General features: G+C 42.1%; 1 protein-coding gene across 2 annotated transcripts in view; it reads right to left on the minus strand.

Annotated features, from left to right (window-relative positions):
• Positions 1–26,143, minus strand: part of SIMC1 (SUMO interacting motifs containing 1) — a 28,568-nt gene extending 2,425 nt beyond the window's left edge. For both annotated transcript variants that reach the window (XM_042447357.1, XM_042447358.1), the window contains exons 1-7: positions 25,969–26,143; positions 13,215–13,988; positions 10,935–11,176; positions 9,730–9,799; positions 6,108–6,256; positions 5,710–5,898; positions 4,536–4,664 (exon numbers count right to left, since the gene is read on the minus strand). In XM_042447357.1, the coding sequence (XP_042303291.1) occupies positions 4,536–4,664; positions 5,710–5,898; positions 6,108–6,256; positions 9,730–9,799; positions 10,935–11,176; positions 13,215–13,988; positions 25,969–26,100 (1,685 nt within the window). In that variant the 5' untranslated portion in view covers positions 26,101–26,143. The remainder of the gene's footprint in view (positions 1–4,535; positions 4,665–5,709; positions 5,899–6,107; positions 6,257–9,729; positions 9,800–10,934; positions 11,177–13,214; positions 13,989–25,968) is intronic.
• Between the last annotated feature and the right edge of the window lie 141 nt (positions 26,144–26,284).

Below are 26,284 nucleotides of genomic sequence, written 5' to 3' on the forward strand. Positions count from 1 at the left end.
TGTACAGTGCTGTGTATAATTACAGCGCTATAGAAATAAAGTTTAATAATAATAAAAGCAAACTCAAAATCCCCTAGAAAGCATTTGGGGGCAAATATTTCATCCTGGGGACCATACCCTGCCCACCCTGATCTAGCTGATTTGTTAACCGCCCTCGAGTTGATCCTGACCCATGACAATCCTGTGGATGATACATCTCCAAGACTCCCTGTCCTCCCTCCACTGCTCTGCTTAATTCCTATAAACTCATACCTATGACTTCCTTAATAGAGTCCATCCATATAGCACACCTCTCTTTCTATGCCCCTTTCACCTTTCCTGTTTTTTCCAGTCACTCATGCCTTCTCATGTTATGGCCAAATTTACAACAGCCCCTGTTTTGTCATCTTGGCTTTCAGGGGAAAGTTCTGGCTTTATCTGCTCTAGTACCCATTTGTTTGTATTTTTGGTGGTCCACAGGATCCTCAGCACTCTTCTCCAGCACCACATCTCAAATGAATTGATTTTCTTCCTATCTTCTTTCTGAACTGTCCAGCTCTCACATCCATACATGGTAATAGGGAATACAATGGCTTATATGGTTCTAACTTTTGTGCTGAGTTGTATATCTTTGCATTTTAGGATTTTGTCTAGTTCTTTCATAGCTTCTTTTCCCATTCCTAGTCTTCTTCTAATTTCCTGGCCACAATCCCCATTCCTATCAATGTTTGATCCCAGGTAAGTGAACTCTTTTACTATTTCTATTTCTTCATTGTCTAGGTTGAATTTGTGTAGATTTTCCATGGTCATTATTTACATAAGTGACACCATTTCACTATGCCATTGTATTAAATGGGACTTGGGCATCCATAAATTTTGGTATCCACAGGGGGTCCTGGAATCAAACCCTCATGGATACCAAGGGCTCACTGTATTTTTGTTTTCTTTATGTTCAGCATTAAGCCTGCTTTTGAACTTTCATCTTTGACTGTCCTTAATATTTGTTTCAAATCTGTGATGTTTTCCAGTAGTAGTATGGTGCCATCTGCATAACTTGTTAAATTGTTGATTGTTCCTTCCATCTATTTTTACTCCTTCTTCTGAGTCTAAACCTGCTTTTCTCATGATATTTTCTGCATACAAGTTGAACAAATAGGGAGATAAAATGAAGCCTTGCCTGACCCCCTTTCCAATTGGGAACCATTCTATTTTTCTACATTCTGTTCTAACTGTAGCCTCTTGTCCAAAGTACAGATTTATCATTAGGACTATCCGATATAGTGGCATTCTTAGGATCTTAAGAGCCATCCATAGCTTTTCGTGATCTATACTGTCAAATGTCTTGCTGTAGTCTATAAAGCACAAGGTGATTTCCCCCCTGGAATTCTTTTGTACACTCCATTAGCCATTATATGTTTGCACTGTGATCCCTAGTGCCTCTTCCTTTCTTGATCCCCACTTGCACCTCTAGGATTTATGATTAGAGTCTGTGCTGAAGAATTTGTACATTTTGCTTGCATGACAGATTAATGGTATGGTCATATAGTTGCAGCCATTTTTTGTATCTCCTTTTTTGTGGATTGGAATATATATTGATCGTTTCCAGTCTGTTGGCCACCATTTTGTTTTCAATATTTGTTGACATATACTAGTTGCACTAGAATTGCGTCTGTGTGCACTATAACAGTTCAATTGGAATATTATTTGTTCCTGGTGATTTATTTTCCCCAGTTTCTCTTACTGTAACTTCCATCTCACTTTTTAGAATTTGCGGTTCATTTTATATGTTTCATTGCTCCACATAGCATTCATTTTTTCATCTCTTTTATATAACTCTTCTATGTATTGCATCCAAAGTCTTTTTATTTTTTGCTCTTGTAGTAAATTGCAGTACCAGCCACTAAACTAAACACATGCCCAAAACAGATGGGCCGAAAAAACTGCGGCAGGGCCATGCTAGCGCAATTCGCATTAGGGCTGTGGTAACTGCGTGCTCCCAGCTCTGATCCAGGCCACTGCCACAGTTTTGAAATGGGCAGGCAAAAGGAGCTGTATTTTATTGCTCCTTTTTGGCCTGGCTCTTTTGGAAAGACACAACATCTATGTGGTTTACAGCTGCGCTCGGGGCGTGCATCATCTAAACACTACGCCCTGAATGTGGTGGGAAACTGTGTTATTTGGCCCATCTGTTTTGGGCCACAGTCTACCTCAACTACTGTAGCTTACACATTGTAAAACTGCTTAGGGAATGGTTAAGTGCACTGGTATGTGGTATAGAAATCTACTTGCTATTGCTACCTCAACTATATACAAATAACCATGAAAGGAAAGGACCAAGATGGCAGCTGCAGCAGGCATCTTCAAGTGTTTGTATTCTCAGGGTCAATCAAATGAAATCCATCTAACAAAGATGCATGGCAGGCTTGACCACTGACACCTACAGATTCAGAAATAGAACAACTTTCCCCATAACTAGGGCTTACTCAAAACGATCTGTACATTCGCTCTCTCATTTGTTCTCTCTCCCTTGTTTTTGTACTTTTACTCTGGCCTCACTCACCTTAGGCAGGGTAATAAGACAAGCTTTTCTTGCAGATATTTCATGAAACACCAATATTTGCTCAAGGCCAAGACAGATTGTGAATGAAATTTACCTGCTTCATTTAATGATAAACAGGCCCTTTTACTCCCTGGAGCACAAATGGATTCTAATGAAATCTATAGAGTCCATCCACTATACTCTGACACTGGAATCACTGCTCAAAATGCAGAACTGCTCAACACCCCCCAAAAAAGAGAGAGAACTGTGTATCCATGCATCAGCAGACCTTGGCAAGGTATCCACACTGCAAATCAAGATTGGTAAGAAGATAGTCAGGAATCACCCAGTTAACCTAAATGAGTTCAAATCTGCAAGATAAGATTAGCTGCATACTAAAGTACTGAAATAATGTGATGTACTCATTGAACCACTTGCCAACATTTCTGATAAATCTTGGAGAACAGATGAGGTGCCAGAGGACTGGAGAAAGACAAATATCATCCCTTTCTTCAAAAAAGGAAAAAAGAAGATCCAGGGAACTACAGCACATTTAGCTTGAACTCAATACTGGAGAAAATATCACAAAGGATTATACAAGAGTCTGCAAGTATCAAGATGACAAGACAGTAATTAGTAGGAACCAGCATGGGTTTGTCAAGAATAAATCCTGCCAAATTAATCCCTTCTTGCTCAAGATGGTGGGAATGCTGTATATGTCACCCATCTGGATTTCATCAAAGCATTCAATGAAATCCATGACATTTGATCAGCAAACTAATGACATGCAGAATAGATTAAAACATTGTCATATGGACCCATAATTGGTTGGAAAAATGGTCAATGAGTCATCATTAATGGCTCTGCTTCAAACTGGAGAGAAAACTAGCGCAGTGCTACAATGCAAAATTCTACATTTAGACACAAAAACCAAATGCAGTTATAGGATGGGAGATACTTGGCTTCGTAGAAGTACATACGAAAAGGACCTTGGAATTATTGTTGATTGTATGTTGAACATGACCCAGCAATGTGATGGTGCAGCAAAAGGGGCAAACAATATTTTAGTCTGTGATAAATGAACCATATGTTTCCAAGTCAAGGGAAGTAATAGTGACACTATATTCTGTGCTAGTCAGGCCTCATCTGGAGTATTGCATTCAGTTCTGGGTGCCTCATTTTAAGAAAGATAATTCATAGGGTCATGTAAATCAAAATTGTCTTGATAGGTTAATAACAACAACACAGACATGTTGGAATAAGTTCAGAGAAAAGCAGTAAGGATGGTAACAGGTATGGAGAACAAAACATATAAGGAAAGATTTAATGAGTTGGGGCGTGTTCAGCTAGTGAAAAGAAACTGAGGGAGTGACATGATCGCACTCTTTAAATACCTCAAGGGTTGTCACAGAGAAGAGGGTGCAAGTTTGTTCTCTGTATCCCCAGAAGGTAAGACATTAGAAAGTTTGAACATCAGAAGGAACTTCTTGATAGCAAGAGTAGTTTGACAATGGAACTAATTTCCTAGAGAGGTGGTGGGGTCTCCAAACATCTTTAAAAAAGAGGCTGGACAGTTACCTGCTGGGGATGCTGCACTGAATTTGGATGTGATGGCTTATGGAGCCCCTTCCAGCTCTATGATTCTAGAACCTTAATTGCTCCTCTAATATACAGCTAAGGCAAGTAATTCTGAAGCCTTCAAGTTTTCATTTTGTGGCGTATTTTAATGTAATGTACATCTCTGCCTAATTCCCATGACAAGAAATGGGAAATGAGGCAGTACAGAACATATTCTTCATGTGATCACAAACATAGTACTTTGGCTCCAGATCAGTACTGAACTTCTAGTTCCCTGAAAGGGAAAACACTGATTCTCACCTTATACTTGCTATTTTCCCAAAAGTGCATGAACAATTGGAAGTGTAATGAGTCTAGTGCTAGAGGCATGAGAGCTGAACATCAAAGCAGGAGAGTTTTGAGAAGAAAAAACAACAGAATTTGTTTTCAGACTCCTTACCTCTGGCAGCGCTTAGGAATGTTCATCACTGAGGAAAATACCATATCTGCAATCTTGGTGGCACTGCAGTTTGGAAACTTGTGCACTTCAACTGCTATAGAAAGCATCTTCTGGAAAAGTGCTATTTCCCTAAGTCAAAGAATTGGGAAACGAGAGTTACTCAGCTCAGTTGCATCTCATTGTAGAATGGAGTGGAAATCATGTGGCCCTCTAGATATTTGTTGATAAAGTTGTTCAATTACCAGGAATAACCCACTGTGGGTAATGGTAGGTGCTGCAGCCCAATCACATCTTGAGGGCTGCATGATTCCCTCTGCTGTAGAGTATCAAGTTATGGCTGAAAGTAACCAGCATCACCATTGCAGCATGGCCACTTTGGAAGTTATGGAAAAGTTGGTTCGTTGCCTGAAGTATAACAGACAGAGGACTTGTTGCTGAGTGCTACTCATCTCTACACAGGAAGTAAGTCAATAAAGGTGTGTGGCTTCTACTGAATTGGGACTCCAACACAGACACTTCTCATCAGGATTGGTCAGATGACATGGTATCTACCAGCACTTCTGATCTTTAGGTAAGTGCGCTTTGGACACTATGTGATCTGTTGCTGCAGGTGCCTGGAGTTCCACCCAGATGGAAAGTCATTTTGTGCTACAATCAATCTGCCTTGGCAACACTGTTAATAGGACAGAGTGTGCTGTCCAGGAGCATACTGATTGCTTACTCAAGGCAAAACAAGGGTTTGCCTCACTCAGGTTCCACAATAGCTTGACATGTTGAGAAACCCACACAAACTGCTATCATAATTTGCATCCTAAATTACTTATAAAATGTTAATGCACTCGGCAAAATCAGTGATGAAACTAGGCTATCTTAAGCTGAGAGAGAGAGATTCAATTACTCTTCTCAACAAACAGGTTTAGATTGATTGACTGATTAGTGTTTAATTCAATTAAACACTAACATCTTCATAGGACCCTAAGTACAGTTTTTGATGATTTATTAGGTAATCCAAAAGGCATGATGCATTTTGCGCTTTTTGGTTGGTCTCATAAAGGTATCACTAAAATGTGTATTTGCATTTTGTTTCACAGTCACCACAGCTACCCCTGCATTTCATTTTGATTCTTCACCTGAGAAATCTATAACAAGTCTCAAAAAAGAAGGAAGTGCTTACTTTTTGGTCTGCCATTGTGAAGAGTTGTCATTTCTTTGTGAAGTCTGGCCTAAGTGCAGGTCTGGCATGGAGCTGCTGCTTTCATCCTGGAATGTTTCTAATGAAGGACTTCTTGTCCTCTGCAAATTTCTTTTGTATTGGGAAAGCCTTACTCCAGTGACTGCACATATTAACCATTCAGTCACTTCCCTGAGACAAACAGAATGATGAGTTAGAGATGTCTAACCTGTCCTTTTGCTATACTTTTGGACACATTAGAGTGGTAAGTGGTCCTACATGTTCTATAGAAACATCACAAGCATTTACAGCAGCCTTCTACAACAGGTACCCCTCTAGGTATGTTGAAAAACAATCCCCACAAGTCAGTACCACCCATTTTGACTGATGATCATAATTACTTTATGTTGCTGGAGCAGTCGTCACAAGAAAGCACCGCCTTAGCAATGGATTTGTGCAGAAGGCCAATTTTGATTGTTCTTTCAAAGTCATCTACTAAGGTTTGGATCACGTACTGCAAGAACAGGAGTCGTCCAGGAAATTTTCCTTCCTGAGGAGATCAGACAATTGCAGAGACAGTATCATGAATAACAATGTCTGGTCCTTTTGTGTAATGGGGTTTAGCATGGCAAGCCATAGACATGAACTACTGGGAGCAAAACTGATAGGCCCAAGCCACTGTGTAAATTACAGACAATAGTTATGCATGAACAAAGAGAAAAAGTGAATAAATCTTATTCCTTGTAGACTCACTGGCCAAGAAGAGCTCAGGGAGTGCCTATGATAGCTAGGACAGCTCCTCCTCACAAGCCCATTTTAAACGTCTTCATAGGACCTTAGTATCTGCAAGGGGTCGTCTGTTAAGATTTTATAGCAGACGTCACAGTGGAATTCACCTCCAAACCTCTGTATGGACAGACACAACTTCCCACACAAGGCTTGCAGATGATGTTGACTCAGTAGGCTTTTTATTTACTTACTTAGTGAGCAACTAGTACTGTATTTACTTTCATACAAGCTGCATATAAGATATAATCCATGAGCACAATGTTCTTCAGTCTTGGTTACAATAGAAAACAAGTATAGTCCTTGTTGCTTAGTTCTTTTAGCAATCTTCTTTTCAGCATTACAGCATACTTTAATAAATTAACAGTTTCAAACAACAGAATGTTCTAGCATTCCTTCCAGCAATATTTTCCTCCAGCTGCCAACTGAGCTTTGCTGCCTACACATTCCTTCAGCTCTTTACCTTGTGCTCTTCTGCTTCTAGCTACCCTTCTCAGTTGTAAAATACATACTATTACTTTACTATTACCAAGAGGATCTGTTCTGGACACCCCCCCCCCCAGTGGATACCAAAATGTGCAGGACTTCAGTACTACTGACCCCAATGGTGGCATAGCCATGTGCATGCGCAGCCATTGTTGAAAACAGGGGCTTGCTGTCCACAGATGCTTAAATCCGTGGATGGAAGCCCACAGATACTGAGGTCACACTGTATTCTGTTCTGGGCCAAGGTATCAATAAGATTGTGAGTTATCTAAGGTGCACAGTGCCTTGTCGTGCAACATTTATTCTGCCATGTTAACTCCAGAGAGGAGCAAGATCTATGTAGAACACTAAAATCCACACTGAAAATCCTGAACCATTCATTTTGAGCCTAAACCAAGTGGGTCCTCTGTCAGTAGCATTACTAGGAGGCTGTGTGTGTGTGGGGTGGGGTGGGGGTGGTCTGTACTGGGTGACACTGCAGAAGTGGGGTGACACCTGGTTGGGCCCATCTCCTGGCTTTGCCACAGGAGCTGGGGCCTACTTACAAGGAGATCTCTACTGTCACAGCAAAGAAGAGGCCCGAGCATGCCCTCTTGGCTGCTGGCACCACCCCACCAGCTGACACCAGGGGTGGAGACACCACTGCCCTCTCTGTCATCATACAAGCAAGAAATGCTTGGTTTAATAAAGCAAAGCAAAGCAAAGCAAAGCTCCTCATCATGCTAAATTCTGTGAAATATGGGCAAGGTGCACAAGGCATTTCAGTTCAAATGTTTTGAGTGTATGAGGGCCAAACTACCTGTAACAATAGCTGTGTGTTTTAAGAAGCAGGCCTAACCTGACTGGTTTTAATTTGGAGGGAAAGTAGCCATAAGGGCTTTGATCCAGAGGGTGTTCCTGATCTCCTTCAGAGACCTGTGCTACTTTTGTGCTAAAAATCACCCTTCCTAGTTGCCCATGAGCACTGCCAGATTTATGAGAAGGCTGAAGAAGTTGCTTTAAAGGGCTTCAGATTATAACGGAAATTCTAAATAAAGAAGAAATCAACTAAATGTCAAGCTGTATATATATCATGCACAATTTTGGAAATGCTGTGGCACCTCTTAAACTTGAAATAGCTTTGGGTGTTTGTGCCTTAAATCTGAAAGTGCTGGATTCCAATCTCAATCAGGGGCACACCCTGTGGGACACAGCTACCTTTTTCCAAAATTGAAGTAACCAAGTTATTTGACATATTTTAGACATGTGACTAATGCTATGTGGAGTCCAGCCTTGTAATATAGCAAGATTTGCATTATATAAATTCAGAAGTGAGCCCCCCCCCCCCCCTGCCAAAAGTAAGGTATTTTCAGCTCTTGACAAAACATTCTAAAGCAAGCTAATGACTAATCTAATCTTTAACACATACCCCAACAAAAGAGACTGCTCCTCTGGCATAAACCCTATCCTGGCCATAAAACCTGTCCTTGTGTCATCCAGCGCCTCAGCAGACAAGCAAGATCTAGCTCAACAGATTTTTTATTATGCTGCTCCTGCAAAGGGCTTGTTTTTGCTAAGCAACTCCAAATCAAGGTTTATTATAGGATGTAACTGGGGCATTCAGGGAGCTCTTGAAAAAAGTGGCTTGTGCTGAGAACAGGTTGGCTGGGTGGCAGGAGGGGGGAAATGCACAAGAGGACAGAGTGTCAGTATGGAAGACAGCCGGGGATGCAGTTTTCTCTATTTCAGGAACTCAAACAAAGAGGAGGTGGAGAAGAGGAAGAAGGAGCCTGGAAAGATCAGAAAGTGAAGGGGTACTAGGGATAGGGAGCAGTTATTTTAACCAAGATAAATTCATCAGAAAAATGTAGCTGAGTACATAATAAAATATCGTATGTATAATATAGCTGTAAATAAACCATATGAAATGATTTGATATGTATATTAATGTTCCTAGCTTTTATTTTGTAATGTGCTACATTTTGTGGTGCCTTGTTCTCCTTTGTGGTTATGACATCAGGTTACCCTGTAGCAATGGCCTATTCAAGTTTCATGCATACAGCCAGAATAAAGCCAACACTGAAAATTGGTTGTTGGCATTTTTTTTAGACAAAAGGCATGAGCCACAGAAGAACTTGATTACCCAATGGGACCCATAGACATCTCATGGCAACAGAGATTCTTAGCACTGCTGGGAGCAGAACATCAGGCAACTCAGTGTAGCATAAAATTACTACCAATGGTATTTCCCCCTTTTCCTAGCCAGAAGGTTGAGATTCTCTTAGGAAAACAATACTGTACAACCTGTGGGCTATGTAGCATCCAACTCCTTACTTATGCCTGTGATTCCCAAGACTTGGTGTGTGACAACACTCATGGTTATAGTGGACCAATAGTGTGGCCCATGGGTGTGTGTTTGACCAGAGAGCAAATTCTACCCGTCCACTTCACGGTGGCACACCTATGGTATTTAGCTTTAGCATATTTTAATTTCATTCTGTTGGCAAGCTTTACTTTGGAGTCTCCTCTGGACCTAATCAGACATATTCTACAGCCCCAAGTCAGAAAGAGAGCAAAATGTCATTTAATGAGACTGGTTACTAACAACAAAGTTCAGCTAGACAACTTTTGTTCTCTTTTTTTCTGCAGGAAACCCAAGTGATTCTTTGCCAGGCTGACCTGGTTCAAATTGGTTTAGAGAAAGACAAGTAATGCAGAGGCAGGTAGAACAGTAGTTTCTTTAAAATCACCCCTTCCATACAAGCAACATACCTCATCTTCCATGACTTCACGTAGCAGTGGCCAATCCCACACCACAGTGTCAACCTTTGCTGGATGAAGCCTAAAATTGAGAATTAGGCCAGTTATACTAGTGTCAACTCTTTTTACCAATCTTCCTCTGCCCCTACAAAAAACCCCTAGTATAACCCACTTTACAAATCATCATCTGCATATAGTCCATTGAGTCCTTGGCTTTTATAGGTTTTGTATGTCTCAAGTCTTTGACTGTAATTATCAGAGACAATTATACAGATAATTTCACTATTAGGAAACAGACAAATTATTACCAACTGTGTCCCCCCCTCCCCTTTCTAATTAGCAGTTACTGCTGGACAAAACTGGGATCCCTGGATTACTGGGATGGAAACAGTAGAACCCACACAGATGAAAAACCAAGCCATTACATGAGTAGAGTATTTCCAGAAAATGCTGCTAGTTATTGATTTCCTTAAGGCAGATGTTGGCAATTGTGGGAAAATAGGAGGCTGCTTTAGATTCCCAGAAAGAGCACTATTTCCAGTGCAAAAGTGTGTACACACACATATATATACACAGCATGCCTCCACCATACATGGGCTTGGCTTCAAGTTATGTGTACAACAAGCCTGGGAGGACAAAATGGTGCAGGCACCCACACAGCACTGCACGCGGGAGTGTGCTGCCATAGAAAATAAAGAGATTTACCCTTATGTGGTTTTTTTCATACACAGCAGGGTCTGAAACAGATCCCCCAACATATAGGAAGGACTCTCTCTCTCTCTCTCTCTCTCTCTGTGTGTGTGTGTGTGTGTATGTTCATATCTATATCTATATCCCAAATGCTGGTAGAAATCATATAGCAGGAAAGGAAGAGGGCATATTTGCCACTTTTTTTATCCTTCTTGTGCTACTTTTGGAGCCAGGAAAGGCCTTTTTAGGAGCAAAAAGTGATTTCCTGCTCTAGAAAGGCCTCTCCTGGGCCTAAAATAGCCTCACAGGAACAAAAATTGATGCAAATGCCCCCCTACAGCATTTTGGGGCAACCTCAGTGCAGGGCCCCCCAAAATGGTCCAGGTGGTTGCATGCAGCCTGCAATTTGCCTGCTCCTGCCTTCTAGGGTCCTAATTTCCACAAAGCCAAAGGTGAGGATTTCTTGACAGAAATGTTTAGTGGTCCCATGCCAGACAGTGCCAAAGACCAGTACATGGAATACATACGCTTGAATTTTCACCAACAACAAGTAAGCATCCTTGTGTATCTTTTCTTGCATGTCTTCATGCTTTGTGCTTAGCAGGATGTTCCTCACTACATAGGAGGTAACCTCTTTTGGAGGATAGTGCTGGGAGGACACATAATCCATAAGGAAGTCCAAGGTTCCAGGGAAGAAATTCTCTTCGATAGTGCTGGACACCATGCTCAGTCTCCGACATGGAATAGGATTTACTTTCAACTGCTTGTTCTATGTATATAGAAATAAAACTGAATTTTATACAATCCCTGGGCAACAGGTATACAGGATTGGAACTTTCTACAGAAAGTTTTCCAAGGAAAATGTTTCAGCTTTTAGAAATGCATTGTTTTGTAAAACAAATTAGTAACACTACGATTGGTTGTTCAAACTGAACCAGAAATAGATACTATATTAATCATATCTAAAAGTAATGTCATACCAACATTTTCAACACAGTTATATCTAGAAAGAATATATATTGATGTGCTTAGTTCTTTACAGCAACTGAAACTAGCATGTTACAAAGTGAAGGTGCTAAATTTTCCTTAAAATTTATATTAATATATGAGAAGAGTACATTATTGAGTTGTCATGAGTAAAAATATTTAGATGTATCTCAGTAAAAATAAGTTCCAAATCAACCTTTGCTTAAATATAAACATTTAAACTAACAATCAATTTACTGACGTGTTTCCCTCTAAACATGTAATTCAGTTTCATCTATTTTGCTATTGGGAAAATAACTACAGACAGGCAAAGTGCTGCCCTGCAGGCGGGGTGAGGGCTGAGCGTCCCTATGCTCACAACCCTCCCCGCGTTGCCCGGTTGCCATCTTGATGCGTGCCCATTCAGACAGCATGCACCATGATGATGTCTCTTTGGTGCAGCACCCAAATGGCACTGCACCAAAGGGGCATGATCAAACTTCCCAGCAGCGGCTATGGCGCTGCTGCGCAGACACAAAAAGTAGCCAGAAAAACCAGAGGCCAGATCAGTGTCATGGTGTGTGTCTGCCACAGCACCGATACAGGGCAGAAAGGGGCGGCATCTTGCTGCCCCTTCGTGCTCATTTGTACAGGGCCTTAGTTACATGTAAACAAAGTTGACATATTTTTTGGTTGGTAAATACTAAAGGAAAAAACCCTTAAATACTCTTAAATATACTGAAACTTTCCAGAAACATTTCCAGTTCAGGATTTCCTACAATATTCACATCATTCCTGAGCAGGGAGGACTGACTTGTTTTCCTCAATGTTGTTTTAAAATTAATTTCTTCAGTAAGTGGAAGGAAAAGACATTTCAGCTTTTTGACCTCAAATATCACTTTTTAAAAAACATGAATCTCTTTGCAAAAAATCTAAGGACTATGAGAAGCTTCAGGGAAGAGGAGATGGGACAGGCAAACTACGCTAAATTTAAAAAAATGAGACATATTAGTCTCTTGTAGCATAAAAAGGAAGAAAGGAAGGAGAGAAAGGAATGTAGCATTACCTTTAAGACTAACTGGTTTTTATTTTTGCATGAGCTTTCGTGGATATAAACCCACTTCTTCAAACCAGGATTCCCTAATATATTTGGCCAGTCTGGATGAGCTCAGTCTCCTACTCATGATGCATACCTGACACACTGAGAAGATCTTAGGTTTGTTTGCTTGCTTATTTATTCGTTCATTCATAGAATTTTCTATCTTTCACATTAGCCCTCTCAAGTTGGATCAGTCCTGTCTCTTTCCTCCGAAAGATCATACACAAAGAAATGCTGTCTTGATTGCCAACAAGGCAGTTACATTCTACCTTGCAGCCATAAATTGAGGTTAGGTGAGGGCAAGCCCTAGCTTACGGGCCTAATATGCTTCATGGAGGTTGCTCATGGGGTCAATGTAGCATCTTCTGTGCATCGTCTGGGAGCCGAAGGGACAAAGATTCACGATCACTAATCTTCAGGGAGCATGTGGCCCCTCTGATGTTGTTGAACTGCAACCTTACCTTGTGTTAGTATTTAATTAAGGTAGAATTACTAGTTATGTCTCCAACTCAGGTGGCATAGTCTTTTTATGTGTAGGTCCATGGGCACCTACTGGTATGACATTCTTCCCACAAACCCTTCTGAGATGGACACTCCTGCCTTCCACTATCCTTGGCCCCTTCAAAAAATGCTCCTGTTTGATGACATTAGCATCCTCAATGTTAGAAAAGTATGCATTCCCTTTCTCAGGATCCAGGAAGCCCCAAATCTCTCTGGTGAACCACTCTCTTCCCTAAATTACCTGTGCTATGTGCTGCACCACATTTTGGAGAAAGGGATGATGGATAGGCACCCCCTTGAAATACTGCAATGTTTTCAACCAGACCTTGATGTCAATCTTTTCAGCCGGTTGCTGAACATTCAATGTCACAGCACTTGGTGCTGGGTTCTTTGCCTCTAGCAAAGGTTGGTCAGTTTCTGCTTGTGATGGGGAAACATCCATAGGAGAGCAGCAGGAGGGAGGACTTGGGCAATGCCTCTGAAATAGTGGTGAGGGCTGGTGAGTGGAAGCTCTACCAAGTGGGCAAGGATTGGGAGGATCTTCCACACATTCCCAGGATGCTTGGCACTCACTGTCTTCGTTGGCTGAAGAAAAGGAGAAAGCATCTGAGTCCAGTTGAGGACTTCCCAAGGAACCTAAATCACTATTATAAGTGGTGTGGCTGATGCTTTCCAAGTCCGTACCACAGGTAGTGGTGATGGAGAAACTGCTGCTTTGGAAGCAGGGCTTTTCCACTGTCTCTTTCTTGGTAGAAATCAGGACAGAGTCTCCATTCCAAGTGCCAATAGGCTCTTCAAGTTGGATCTCAGGGTCTGTTGTAGTGGGGATTTTAGGAGAGCCCGCAGAACGCAGACTGATTGGAGTAGAGTGCTTTAAGTCTCGAGTGGCGTAGCCAATATCATGAAGAGGGCTGACTATTGTTTCTTCAGCCTCTGTCAGATCGACTACATCAAAGTCACTGTATGCTGCTGTTCTCACAATAACGTAGTCATCACCAGTCAAATCAATAACCTCCTGCAAGTAGAAAAGTGGCCAAGAAAGGGGAGGAAGAGGAGAAAGACATTTTAAAAAGATTGAACTCACTGCATAGACTAATTAGATGAAACAAAACAAAACAAAAATCTGAGAACAAACAAACACAACAATTTGTGGGTGACTTGAGAAGACTCCCTCAACTAAGTCCATCCCAAATACTTTGGACCAAAACCACCATCAATTCCAGCTTGTCTGCCCAGTGTTGATGGAAGTAGGAGTCATTATGCAGAACATCTGCAGGCTGCCTTGGAGTCTGTTCTATCCCTCAAGCCCAATTGATAACCTTCTTATAAATGCCAAGACTATGCTACACAAGTTCCACAGCTCAATTTTCTCTCCTTCAAACATTTATTGATGACAGAGACTACATTCTTTGTTTTGGAAGGGCTGAAAGATCTTCTAATTTGGGAAGGATTTCACTCCTTTGGGTTGTCAGGTTGGTAATATAGGACCCCCCCCCCACACACAAATAAATCTCAGACTCCTATCCCTTTCATTGACTGAGATGCTTATTAGGGAAAAAACAAACAGTAATCACTTGCCAGGTCTCTCCCACACACACACATGCATGCACACACAGAGAGCATTAATCTTGTCTACCTCTTAGGTATGCAGAAAATTTCAATGCATTAGCAGAAGGCATTGCATGTGAAACATTTGCTAGTGTACAGTGAGGGCCACCTACCACCTAGGCTGGAAAGCACTCCTTCAATGCTGTACAGCAGCTTTCTCCAAACTGGCACCTTCCAAATTAGTTGGACTCCAACTCTCACTATTTCCAATTAGAAGGGCAATGTTTTATGGGATGATGGGATGGACGTAGTCCAAGACATCTGGAGGGTACTGAGTGGAAAGGGGGTTCCATACTGTATGCACAAAATACCATGGAATCAAGCTGGAAGAAGGCACTACATTCCATTTTTTATCAATACTGTTGTATTCGGGAGTTTTTCAACTTTCAAAGTATAGATGGAGCAAACCTAGTAGGCCTCAGTGGTTACTTGATCACATGACACAACAGCAAGGTCAGATGAGCACAACAAACAGATGTGTGTGTGTGCGTGTGTGTGCGCACACGCATATATATATATATATATATATATATAGAGAGAGAGAGAGAGAGAGAGAGAGAGACAGACTGCAAGTAAGCAAGTGAACAAAACAGAATAAGTATTATACCAGGAGCAAATCAAGAAACAGCATGGCTTTGTTATAAAACAGGAAACAGCAGCAGTTGTGTTCATGTGACACGGTGATTCATTCTGTTTGTCATGATACAGTACATTACTAAAACCACAAATTCCATGGCAGAAAACCAATCAAACTGTAGTTTGCTTTCCCCATTTCTGGCTTGCTTCTCTACCACCCCTTTTCTCAACTCCTATCTCAAAAAGGGTAGATGGGGAAACAAGTCAGGGATTAGCCAAGATTCCACATTCATGAAAAGCCATACTTTCAACACAAACAAACCAGAACTTGCAAGCCAAAAACAAACCATAGATTTAGATTGCTCTTTGTGGCTTGTTAAAAACCACTATAAGTTAGTTAGCAAAGTGAGGTCACTGTGTCAAAAGCCTAATTTCTGCTATCTACATAATAATAATAATAATAATAATAATAATAATAATAATTTATATTTCTCACCTGTCCCAAGGATTGAAGAGGGATCTATAAAATACTAATACTGAATTACACATTCCTATTAGTTCCTTAAAAATATCCAGTCATCAAATGATTATACAATCATAATCGGGGGTGGAGCATTAACCATAATCTCTTGTACGGAATCTGGTGGATAAGCCCGCCAGAAGAGATCTGTCTTATGTGCCTTCTTGAAGGCTTCTAAGGTTGTAATAAGATGGATCTCTTCTGGTAGGCTATTCCACAATTTAGGGGCTGTGGCAGTAAATGTTCTATAGGAAGAAACATGTGGGCACAGTCAATGTAACCCTTATATAAGGGCTGAAATTATGGCTGAATATTAATAGTTATATATATACTGTAAAAGGAGAAGTTCCCAGTGCTCACTATGAGGGAGACCATTTGAGTGTGAAGCAGCTCTAAGCAAAGGATCACAGGTTAAACACAATGTTAATGATATACCAGGCTTGAAACCAAAGAGAACATGCCTAACTGCCATCTTTTCCTCAAGCCTTGCTGTTTTAACTCTCCTTACTGGATCTTTTCCATATTTGAAAGCTGCATCATAATTAAAGGGCCAAGAGAATTCCATTTCGTTAAGAGAGATTCCTTGTTTCTCTCCCAGAAGAACCAGTATAAACCTACCTCTTCAAGTGGTCTTGGACAGAGGATTCATCACACTGAAAACTGATAGTTTGTAAAACTTAGGTCACTTATCCAAATTTTCTAGCTCCCTGTGTTGCAAATAGCTGAGGGCCAAGTATCAGGCAAGAGAGTTTTCTAATTAGAAGACACAATACACTATGTACTTTTTTCATAAATATACACCATGTACACTATGTGATCCAGTGTGGTTATGCTGGATCCCAAAGGGTGCCATGGCCTTGCAGTCATTCACTGCAGAGTGGTCAATTCCCTCTCCAGCTGCCAAATCAAAAGAGAGATAAGAGAGCTGCATGCATGTGCCTGTGGAATGAATATTGGCTGCTAGAGATGGCACTTATGCAACACTGGAGAAAGTGCAACTGCTTGCACTAATGGCAGCTGGAGCTTAACATGTCAGAGGAGGGGTGAGTCCAGTTCAGGGTTTAAACCAGCCTCGTCCAAAGTGCTGGTCCCCATCTCCTAAATTGGTTCAGAACCCTGGATAGCTCCTTTGAAGTTATCCAGACCCTGCCGCTGGTTGCTTCACTGCTCCAGTGATAGAGGAGCCATCAGCTGCCACTTATTTGTACCATAGCACTGTACACAGCAGCAGTGTATTGGCTTAATCCAACAACAGCCATGTCAATTTAAGAAGCAGAGGCTACATTTCTTAAATACTGGCTAAGAAATTACACAGCAGAAATGTGTACCCTCATTGTCCAAATGAAAAAGTCCCTCATACAGTATTAATTAGCTAGAAACAAAATTGACTCAAAGGTTGCAGGGTTAGAGGGGAATTCTTACAGTGCAAGCTTTGGTTTAGTCAACCCCATTTTTATTATTTTTTTATTAAATAATATTTATAGCCGGCTTACCAACGAAGTTTTCAAGGTGGCTTAGACTGAATCTAAAAACACACTAAAATAGGCAGGATGGTACTGCTCCTAACAGGCAGAACTTTACCTGAGCTGCTGTTTACACTTCCCTCCTGGTTCCCAGTACTATCTAGCTGCAAGTAGAACAGGGATGGGGTGGGGAGGAAAGTTTGACACTCTTCTGCTAGATCCCCAAGCAAGTAACAACAGAACAAGTAAAGAAACTTGGCTTGGGATTGACAGCCAAAGCACTGAGAGTCCCTCACACAGGATACCGTATTTTCACCACAGACTGATACTGATCATTCTTGTCACAAGTTGCAGGAGCAAATTTGGAAAAGCGGGAAGATGACTCCTGCCAATTCTCAGATGCTCCAACTGCTACGTTGCTGATTAATTTTTCAGTTACTGCACACCTTAGAAGCAGTTAACCTCTAATTCTGTTAAAACTGTCACAAATAATATCTGTAATTTCCATCACCTCAAAAGTGAAAAAGCTAAAACATGCGATTTCTATAATGCAAATCCACTTATTTCCTTAGTTAGCATTCCCTCATCCCACCTTTATGTGTTAAGTGAATATAAAATGTGAATGAAAGCCTGAGCCTAATAGGTTCAACATTTCTGGTGAGTGCGAAGGATCTCTCCAATTTAGGTGTAGTGGAGTCTCTATTTCCTAGACAGTGGTACAGGGCTAGTCACCCATTCTAGTTCTTGTATGTAGTTTCATCAGTTTAGAACTTGTTTTAATATACACCATTTTCTAATTACATTAAGGATCAAGGGCCAACAGAAATATAGCAATTACTTTATTGTTGATTTCTTAAAAGTATATATAAATTGTTTCCTCATCCAATCAGGTTACCAAAGCCACATACTGTGTCAGAACTGCCACTCCCCCACAGTTCAGTAAACCAGTTTTCTGTGGTCAAACAGTAAAACTTTATTTCAGCCACTGGAGAAGTTAACAGTAAGACGTCTGCAGACAGAACTACCATCGTCCACAAACGCAAGCATTCAATATGCAATGCCCCACCCTGCCTCATACTTTTGTGGGCTTTACCTTGATTTGTTTGAAAATACCCAGCCTTAATTGTCACCCTCCACAGACTTTCTCTTTTGTCTCTACTTTCTTTTCTCTGGAGATTGTCCTGGGGAAATCCTCCCACACACACTTGTGCATTCTTCAGCCAGGCAGTTATCTTCTCTTTGAAATAACAGAAATGCACTATAATTCCCACAACTCCTAATCATACATATTGCTCTTTAATATAATATTTAAAACATATGACCCTTTTATACACTAATGAAATTAATACAACAAAAAACACTTGACAGACTCTGTCAGGTTCTGATATGTACAATAAAACCATAACATAAAAAACACAGAAGTGAAACAAGGCATTATTTTAAAAAATAGAAACAATATTAAAAACCAAAGGCCAGACAGAATGATATAGTCTGACTGTATGCCAGAAGCTCAGAAAGGATGGTGCCAGTCTGACTTCCCATTGCACACGAGTTCCCTATGAATGCTGTGGTGTGGATAAAGTCCTGTTTCATGTAGTTGCCAAGCTCATGTCTCAGGGTGGTAGGATATTAAGCAGGGTGTGTTAATGTATTGAAGGTGAAAATGTTCAGATGTGGCAATGGCTGCAGAAGCCTAAATTGGCTACAGCTGGAGTCCAGAGCAGCAGCCGGATGCTCAAGGTCAACTGAGCTGGACTAAATGTAAATATGCTATGTCTTCAGTCTGAAGAGGGATTGGTGTCTGTGGTGCATAGCAACCTGTATAGAAAGAGGCTCAGCTTAGTGGTTGCCTCATGGTATTTCTGTATATAAGCAAAAACGCTGTGCTGTAGGATTGTGGGAGTTTGAGATAGTGTGGTATGTCAGTTGGTAAGAGATTTTGTATAGTGGTGATTAGTTATTTGAAACAAAAGCAATAAAGCCCTCTTAGGAGTGAACTGCTGGCGAGTGCTTCTTTGATCTAGCAGCTGTTTCTCCAGGCACTCTTCCAAGCAAGCCAAAAGCTTGTGTTTGGGGCTTCGCTCTGTTCTTGTGTTGGAGAGATAACCTACGTCTTCATCCATTTGCCACTGGACTGGAATCACTGGCAAGATTCATCACCCAAATATCAACAGGGTGTCTCTTGTAGATCTCAAATTCTGGGTAGGTTCACATAGGAGGAAGCAACCTTTTCAGATACTTTGGCTTTTTGGATCAAAACATTGAACCGTGCTTGAAAATAAATTAGAAGGCATAGCAGTTGGTTCACATGGACTGGAATGTTGCTGGTATAATATGCCAGCATAATGGTGCGGGCAAAGATGGTAACAACAGGAGTTATGGATGTAGTGCCCATGAAAGAAAGAAGACACTGGAAAAAAAGGCTGCTTGGAGCCTATCTTCTCTCTTCACTGCTGTATGATCCTGGAAAAAGTGACACTTAAAGCATAGTGCACCAATAGGACTTTGGCCATTATTCTCAAAAGCATACACCAATCTGGATGCTAAGGGTTTTTGTTTGGTTTTCTTTTGTTCTGTAATTGCTGTAACTTCCAAACACTTTTTATGGGTAGTCCAAAGTAGAATCCATCACTGAGGCACCAGTCACATTATTGTGCAGATTGTGTATTGAGGGGTGGTGGTAGCCTTGTACTAAATAGCATTTTGATCTAATCTGAACATGGATGCAAAGTCTGGTTGTTCAGGAACTGGGCTGGGGCAAGCTCCGACAACAGTTCATGAACACCATAATGGAGACTAAGGCTGCATCCTTGTAGCAGAAATAATCTGGGTTGATACCACTTTCCTGCCATGGCTCAATGCTATGGAATTCTGGGAATTTTAGGCCTGTCACAGACTGCCAAAATAAAGCTGCTTCGGGTCTCTTTGGAGGTATGCTGTTTAAATGATGCATGGGTCCTACGAGTCCAGAGGTCGCGCCAAAGCCACACTCCATTCCTAAGCACTGGAGTGCAGCTTTGGTGCAGCTTCTGGATTCTTAGGATGCATGCATCATTTAAATAGCATACCTCCAAAGAGACCCGAAGCAGTGTTATTTTGGCAGTCTGTAACAGGCCGTAATTTGTTGTGGTACCAGGGCTCTCTGACAGAGAAGGCTAAATCTCTCACAAAACTACAATTACCAGAATTCCATAGTACTGAGTCGTCGCCATTAACATTATGCCGAACTGGATTGTTTCTGCAGTGCCAATGCAGCCCGAGAATATGATTGAGATGTTTTTGTGGGTTTTTCGGGCTATGTGGCCATGTTCTAGAAGGGTTTATTCCTGACGTTTCCTGATTGTGATGGTTGGCAAGAAGCCGACAATGTGTAACTGCCCCTCCCGCAGGTGGCTTCTATGAAATCTGACAAAATTCAGCAAAACTCACATTAGTGTCACCCTTTTGAGGGGCAGGGGGAGTGTTCAACAAAACTGACAAGACAAAACAAAACTCTTTATCAGTGTCATGAGTGGGTTTTTCCCAACTAAAAGGAAATACACAAGAGTTTTGTTGACAGGCCTGAGTTTATTTATTTATTTATCTATCAATTTATGGTATTTATACCCCGCCCTTCAGCCCTAAAGGCTCTCTCTGTTTTGTTAAAACAAAAACAAAAAATCAGTGAAGTTGATATGGGTTTGCTCTAATCACAACATTTTAAACTGATTAAACTAGAGTTGCAAAGGCAATGGCCCTAGAGCAAATGCCCACAGGTAAAGATAACAGGACAACATTGTTTCCCACAGGATAAAAGGCACACACGTCAGTGGGAAAGAAGACATCAGTTCACAAGTGGTGCAAAAACCCAGGGAGGACAAAATATGACTGTAAATCTATCATCACCCATTAATGCTAATCAATATAAAAGATCAGACTGAAGCTGCGGAGAGCAGGCAAAGCTGGGCCAGCATAGCGACAGCCAATCAGGGGTCAGCTGGCAACAGCCAATAGAATGTCAGCTGGTAAGGAGAGAATAATTCTGTTAGTGGCAGTTACAGTTAGGGTTTTGGTTTCAGACAGTTAGGGACAGTTTGGCTGTGACAGTCAGGGTCTGAGGCTAGGGACTGTGAGAGCTAAAGTTTGGAAAGAACAACTTAGTTCTGTGACAGGGTTCAGTTGAGTTCAGAGAATGACAGGTTAGGCTGCATTCACACTGGTGAAATAACCTAGTTTGGCACCGCTTTAACTCTTGTCTGTCTCAAGACTATGGAATTCTGGGAGTTGGAGTTTGTTGTGGGCCCAGAGTGGAGCTCAACTCTGGGCCCACAACAAACTCCTACCCCCAGAATTCCATAGTCTTGAGCCAAACAACAAGTTAAAGCGGTGCCAAACCAGGTTATTTCTCCAGTATGGATGCAGCCTGAGTGAAGGTTCCATAGAGGAACGAGGTTAAAGTTTAGCAGTGAGGGACTTAAAAACCATATATAACTCCAACTGAGGGAGTTAATGTAGGGAAATATCCTGTGGGTTAGAGATAGCTGGGGAGACAGGTTTATCAATTAGGTTCAGAGAAAGTGAGCCAGAAGAAGGACTATGTGAGGATCCTTGGGAACAGTAACGTTTATTCTCTGAGGAGAATGGTGGAGAGGAAGCTGTCATTGTGACAAAGTTGAATTTAAGAAAGTAACACTTCCAGATGAAACAAGTAACACAAATACACAAAGAAACAAATGTCTTATTCGCACATGGAATCATAGAATCACAGAGTTGGAAGAGACCACAAGGGCCATCCAGTCCAACCCCATTCTGCCATGCAGGAACTCTCAATCAAAGCATCCCCAACAGATGGCCATCCAGTCTCTGTTTAAAGGCCTCCAAGGAAGGAGACTCCACTACACTCCGAGGGAGTGTGTTCCACTGTCGAACAGCCCTTACTGTCAGGAAGTTCCTCCAAATGTTGAGGTGGAATCTCTTTTCCTGCAGTTTGCATCCATTGCTCCGAGTCCTAGTCTCTGGAGCAGCAGAAAACAAGCTTGTTCCCTCCTCAATATGACATCCCTTCACGTATTTAAACAGGGCTATCATATCACCTCTTAACCTTCTCTTCTCCAGGCTAAACATCCCCAGCTCCCTCAGTCGTTCCTCATAGGGCATGGTTTCCAGACCCTTCACCATTTTAGTCGCCCTCCTTTGGACATGCTCCAGTTTCTCAATGTCCTTTTGAATTGTGGTGCTGAGAAAAGAACACAATATTCCAGGTGGGGCCTGACCAGAGCAGAATAGAGTGGCACTATTACTTCTCTTGATCTAGACACTATACTTTTATTGATGCAGCCTAAAATTGCATTCGCCTTTTTAGCTGCCGCATCACACTGTTGACCCATGTTCAACTTATGGTCTACTTGGACTCCTAGATCCATTTCACATGTAGCCAGGTGTCGCCCATCCTGTATCTGAGCATTTCATTTTTCTGCCCTAAGTGCAGTACCTTACATTTCTCCATGTTGAATTTCATTTTGTTAGCTTTGGCCCAGCTTTCTAGTCTATTCAGATCATTTTGAATTTTAATCCTGTCCTCTGGTGTGTTAGCTACTCCTAGTTTGGTGTCATCTGCAAATTTGATAAGTATGCTCCCAATTCTGTCATCCAAGTCATTGATAAAGATGTTGAATAGCACTGGGCCCAGGACAGAGCCCTGTGGGACCCCACTGGTCACTTCTCTCCAGGATGAAAAGGAGCCATTGTTGAGCACCCTTTGGGTTCGGCCGGTCAACCAGTTACAAATCCATTTAACAGTTCCTTTGTCTAGCCCACCTTTTACAAGCTTGTTTGCAAGAATGTCATGGGAAACCTTGTCAAAGGCCTTAATGAAATCAAGATAAATTACATCCACAGCATTCCCTTCATGTAACATGCAGATAATATTATCAAAGAAAGATATCAGATTTGTCTGGCATGACTTCTTTCTCTGAAACCTATGTTGACTTTTTGTGATTATGGCATTGCCTTCTAGATGTTCACAGATTCTCTGTTTAATTATCATTACTAAGTATCTCTTGTTTGGGACATCTGCTTAATAAAGTTTAAAGAGCTTGTCTGCCAGTTGAATATACATCCACTCTAGTGATATAAGACCTTTTAAATAAAGGCTTTAAAAAGGGTCTGTGACAATTTGAAGGCCGCAAGGGAATAAGAAAACTCCTCTGGGCTGCCTCAATAGGAAAGTAGGGGGAAGAGGAGTCTCGACTTCACAAATTGGTGGCAGCAGTGGGATGAAAAAGCCCAGGATGCTTTCACCGAAGGAATTTAGTGGAAGAAAATAAAATGACTGTGACAGAAGCACATTTCTATCTCAAGCACTTGCTTATTTTTCTGCACCATTCCAACTTCATTTTGGGATTATGTGCATCAGATTTGAACTATCTTGCATTTTAATTCTGAACACTAAGAAAAATTTTAAGTCTTCTTTTAAGGTTTCTTGAATAATTAATAATAGTCCTCCTCTAAATGTCTGAGCATTACTTTCAGCACCAGAGCAAATGCCTTCCCTGCAGAAGTTTCCAAGTCTAACCCCAGGCATCCCTTAGGAAAAAGATCACCTCTCTAAGGGACCCTTTAAAACTGACCATACTGGACTGGCCTCTGAGGGAGAGAGGAGGTAGGCCCAAATCATTGCTCTTTGGTGCAAACGTGTCTGAAAAACATCCTACATTTGTGATTTTTTAAAAAAAAGGTCCCGTTTCTGTGGGGGATTCATCAAGTGGGATAAGGTCCAGTGGATAAGAAACCATAAGAAACTCAGGGCAAAAGGGGGGTTCAGGACTACAGCAGAAAACATCATGATCAAGCTTTAGTTCAATGGGGATAATTTCAGAATGGAAATAGCATGACAAGAAAGTATCGTAGTATAAGGGAGAAAGAAGAGGCACAGATGAATCTGTGCAGTTTATATATTCAAGGGGCAGCCGTGTTGGCCATAAAGCAAGATAAAACAAAGTTGACTCTGCAGGAAGAGGTCACTCCACTTCTTGGCCATGTGGGGACCAAGAGAAAGGGCAGAGAAATTTAAAGTTCATTAGGAGCAGTAATTAACTTACTTTAAAATTAGTTCAACTTACTTTACTGCTGCTAATGAAGCTTAAATTTTACTGCCCACAGGGCCAAGAAGGGGAATGACCTCTGCCTGCACTGAGATCCCTTCATTTCACCTGAATTACATACAGCAGAAGCAACAAATAATCCAAAACGTAGGTCTGTGACTCTAACACAGTCATGTTTCTGACTCCGGAGATCAAGGTTCGGTTCCTCACTCGGCATGGAAAGCCACTGAGGGAGTTTGAGCAAGTCATGCTCTCTCAGCCCCAGAAAACCAAAGGCTAATGGCAGCCTTAGGGTCGTCATAAGTCAAAAACAACTTGAAGGCGACACAACAACAATGAGGATTTTTTTAAAAAAGACAACACACTCTTTGCCTGATGAAGAAGGCAGTGGAGGCATGAAAGGCTGTGTTTTGTGTAGTTTATATTATAGTCAATCCTTCATATCCATGAGGGCTAGGTTCCAGGACCCCTCCAGTGGATACCAACATTTGTGGATGCTCAAGTCCCATTAAAGGTAATGAAATGAACATTTTATTATGGCACAAAGCCAGCATAAAAGTGAGTACATACATTACAAGGCATTGGAATAAATATATCATGCAAAAAGCTTCTTTTCACAAATTGCAGTCCTAGACCTCGCAGCTAGAAGTCACCCCCCAAAAACTTTAACAATCTAACTGCCAACTTAAAATGAATAGCTTTGATTAAATGTAATAGCATAGTAAAATGGCATCCCTTATATAAAATGGCAAAATCAAGCAGATATGGAGGGCCAACTGTGTAGCAATTCAATGGGCCAGGTAGCAAGTGTAGACAGAGATCGTACCCAGCGACTCTTTATCAAAGGATAATGGAGTATACTTCTTTTACAGATGGATATAGTTCTGGATTAGAGATTGACTATTGAGCTCTTGGGGCGGTGAAATTTTACTTGAGATTTGGCCTGTCCCATTTTCTGTGAGTTTGTCTTATGGCGACCCTAAGGTGAACCTATCATGGGTTTGTTTGTTTGTTTGGGCAGGATTTGTCCAGAGGAGGCTTGCCATTGCTTTCCTCTGAGGCTGAGAGAGTGTGACTTGCCCAAGGCCACCCACTGGGTTTCCATGGCCAAGCAGGGATTCGAACCCCGTTCCCCAGGGTCAGAGTCCAATGCTTAACTCACTAGACCAGACTGGTTTACTCTCAAGGAACTAGACCTAGATAGTGTAGCCCTAGATAGTGCCGCAGGGCCTGGCACCACTAGCTGCCATGAGTCTCTGCTGCAGAACCCTGGGATGTATAGTTTGGGAGCACCCCAGGCAGGCCCAGGCTGAGCCCCTGGCCAGGCGAGGCACAAGAGCCATGGCGCTTAGAATGGGATCAAAGTGCTTCATTGCTAAGCCGGTCTTCCCAATTCATAGGCAAAGGGCATTTTCCAGGCTTAACGCTGGCTTTCTACTAAAGCAGCTCCATTAATCTCTGTGTCCACTGACTTCTCCAGGAGTAAGCAGTGCAGGGGGCTGAGCACTGGACTATGGCTCTGGGGACTAGGGTTCAACGCTTGGACTCTTTCTGTGGCTCAAGGCTATGGAATTCCCACAACAAATTCCCAGAATTCCATAGCAAAGAGCCAGACGACAAATTAAAGCGGTGCCAAACCGGGTTATATCCCTCCAGGGCGCATGCAGCCCAAGAAATACCCCTAGCATAGCAGGCAGGCAGCCCTCCCTCTCGGCCCCTGGCTATCCCGCTCGCTCGCTCGCTCACCACCACGGGGCCCCGCAGCCCCCGGCCCTTCCGTGGTCGCTGGCCCCCTGGCCGCCTCCGCCGCGGACAACGGCCAGAGCTCCCGCCATCCTCGGATTCGGACGAGAAAACGGCAGCCTCCTCCTCGGCCATCCTTCCCTTCCTCCCTTCCTTCCTTCTTCTGCAGCCGCCCGGGAGTGGGCGGGGCCAGGGAAGGCCTCAACGGTGCCGGGGGCGGGGCCAAGGGCAGGGGGCGGGGCCTCAGAGGGCCCTTTGCCCCGCCTCTTGGTTCTCTGTCAAAAGAGCCACTCGGGAAGGAAGGAGGCTTGGTTAAGGT

This window comes from Sceloporus undulatus, chromosome 2, assembly GCF_019175285.1.
Source record: "Sceloporus undulatus isolate JIND9_A2432 ecotype Alabama chromosome 2, SceUnd_v1.1, whole genome shotgun sequence".
Taxonomy (NCBI): domain Eukaryota; kingdom Metazoa; phylum Chordata; class Lepidosauria; order Squamata; family Phrynosomatidae; genus Sceloporus; species Sceloporus undulatus.